This window comes from Microtus ochrogaster, linkage group LG2, assembly GCF_000317375.1.
Source record: "Microtus ochrogaster isolate Prairie Vole_2 linkage group LG2, MicOch1.0, whole genome shotgun sequence".
Lineage (NCBI taxonomy): Eukaryota > Metazoa > Chordata > Mammalia > Rodentia > Cricetidae > Microtus > Microtus ochrogaster.
This window is the reverse complement of record NC_022028.1, coordinates 53,766,004-53,767,858: the sequence shown is the minus strand read 5'-3', so window position 1 is coordinate 53,767,858 and position 1,855 is coordinate 53,766,004. Positions and strand designations below refer to the sequence as shown.

At 48.7% G+C, this 1,855-nt stretch overlaps 1 protein-coding gene across 1 annotated transcript in view; it reads right to left on the bottom strand.

Moving 5' to 3' along the window:
* The window catches only part of LOC101985629 (rano class II histocompatibility antigen, A beta chain-like), a 6,029-nt gene extending 4,937 nt beyond the window's left edge, over positions 1-1,092 (bottom strand). The window contains exon 1 of the mRNA XM_013351152.2: positions 998-1,092. Coding sequence (XP_013206606.1) covers positions 998-1,088 — 91 coding nt within the window. The 5' untranslated portion in view covers positions 1,089-1,092. The remainder of the gene's footprint in view (positions 1-997) is intronic.
* Positions 1,093-1,855: the final 763 nt, after the last annotated feature.

Genomic DNA, 1,855 nt, shown 5'->3' with positions numbered 1-1,855 from the left:
AGAATCTGACCAAAATACACTGTAAAATACCCCAGCGCAAACACAGTGAGATTCTCTCCTGGGTGCAAAGGGCCCTGACCTCCCAGACCCTAGGGGGCATTTATTCTCAGAGAGAGCCCCAGCTGGAAGACAGGTGACCTCCATGCCTGTCTGTTTGAGCAGTGACTCAGTAGAGGATCTTTTTGTTTGTTTTGTTTTGTTTTTTTTAGACAGGGTTTCTTTCTCTGTGTGACAGAGAAAGAACTCACTTTGTGAACCAGGCTGTCCTGGAACTCACAGAGCGGAGCCTCTCTAGAATAACTGCTAAGGGAGGTTAAACTGCGCACAGGCATTCATGGGGCGGGGGCTCTGTATGAAGTAGATAAAGCACTCCCCTGTCTCTGAATTGAGGGCTCTCCTGTGTGTATCACATATTTCCATTCTATGCCTGACTTTTTTCTGGGAAATTCAATTTACCAACCCAGAATCCTCAAGCTTCCATTTGCTGAAGAAATTTAGACTCCTATCAGCTGGTTCTCTCCTGGTTGGATACCTAGACTTTGCCTCCCTTAAACCTCCACACCACACCAGATATTTACCTCAAATACCAGGACTCCAAGACCATCACTGACCCCTGGTTCCCCATCTCAGGACCCAGCATTTTCTCCAGACAGGGAGCTGGGGGTGGGGGTGAGGTGGGGACTACTATGCCAACCCTGCTGTTTCCTCAGACATAACACCACGCTCCCTTTGTCCCGTCCTGGGTATCTGATTTAAACTCTGTCTCCTACTTTAATATTCCAGCCTCAACCTGTGCAGTAGGCACCATCCTAACTTCAGTACTAGAACAGAGAAATAAGAATATAGCCTTTCCCTCTCTTCCAGATAAAGGAAATCTATGATAAGACACTGTTTTAAAAATCAGAATCTTACCATGCCCCTCACCTCCCAGTGTCCCCAGGGTCCCAAGATCCAGTCCCCCAGAGTGCCGGCTCTGGAGAGCCTGCCCCTCACTTACTTGGGGAGTCTCTGCCCTCGGCCTCCAGGCTGCTCAGCACCATCAGCACCACTGCTGCTGCAAGGAGGAGGCTGGGGACCTGCAGTGCCATCTTCAAGGAAAAGGAAATGGGAGTCTCCAGGACACACACCTGCTGTCCCCCTTCAGAGAGCAGAAATCTGTAGCTGTCTCTGTGAGTACTGGGCTGGTCCCAGGAGAGGAGCCAATCAGCACCAGAGCTGGAGCGTGTCATCTGTCTCTGGGCAGACATTGTTTACAAAGGCTCTCTGTGCTGTGCATGGCTGTATCTTCATGGAGCCCCACTGGGTGAACATTTGAGGTGACAATTTCTCTCAGGTACAGGGTAAAGCTGTCCAAACTGCAGCCTGCCTGTGTGTGGGGTTTAAAGAGACAAAAGAGAAAAGCGAGTCAAGTAGAGACAACTTTGGGAGAGTTATTTTAAAACTGCTCTTATACTTGAGGGGTTTAGTAGGGAATTAATAGGAACCATGTATTAGTAGACAGAGATTGTCCTTTGTTATGTCTGACACTGAGGAGCCTCAGGTGAGGAAGCAGAGTTCTTGGGAGTCAACAAGTCACTGAACCTTTTTCTATTCTTGGAATTCTTGTAAAATGTAAACCATGCTCTGTGCACTGTACACCTAGATCTTCCTGTGCACACAGTAAAGAGTGATTTGACGTGGTTAATAATGAGAACTGCCAGCCGGGCGGTGGTGGCGCACGCCTTTAATCCCAGCACTCGGGAGGCAGAGGCAGGAGGATCTCTGTGAGTTCAAGACCAGCCTGGTCTACAAGAGCTAGTTCCAGGACAGGCTCCAAAACCACAGAGAAACCCTGTCTCGAAAAACCAAAAAAAAT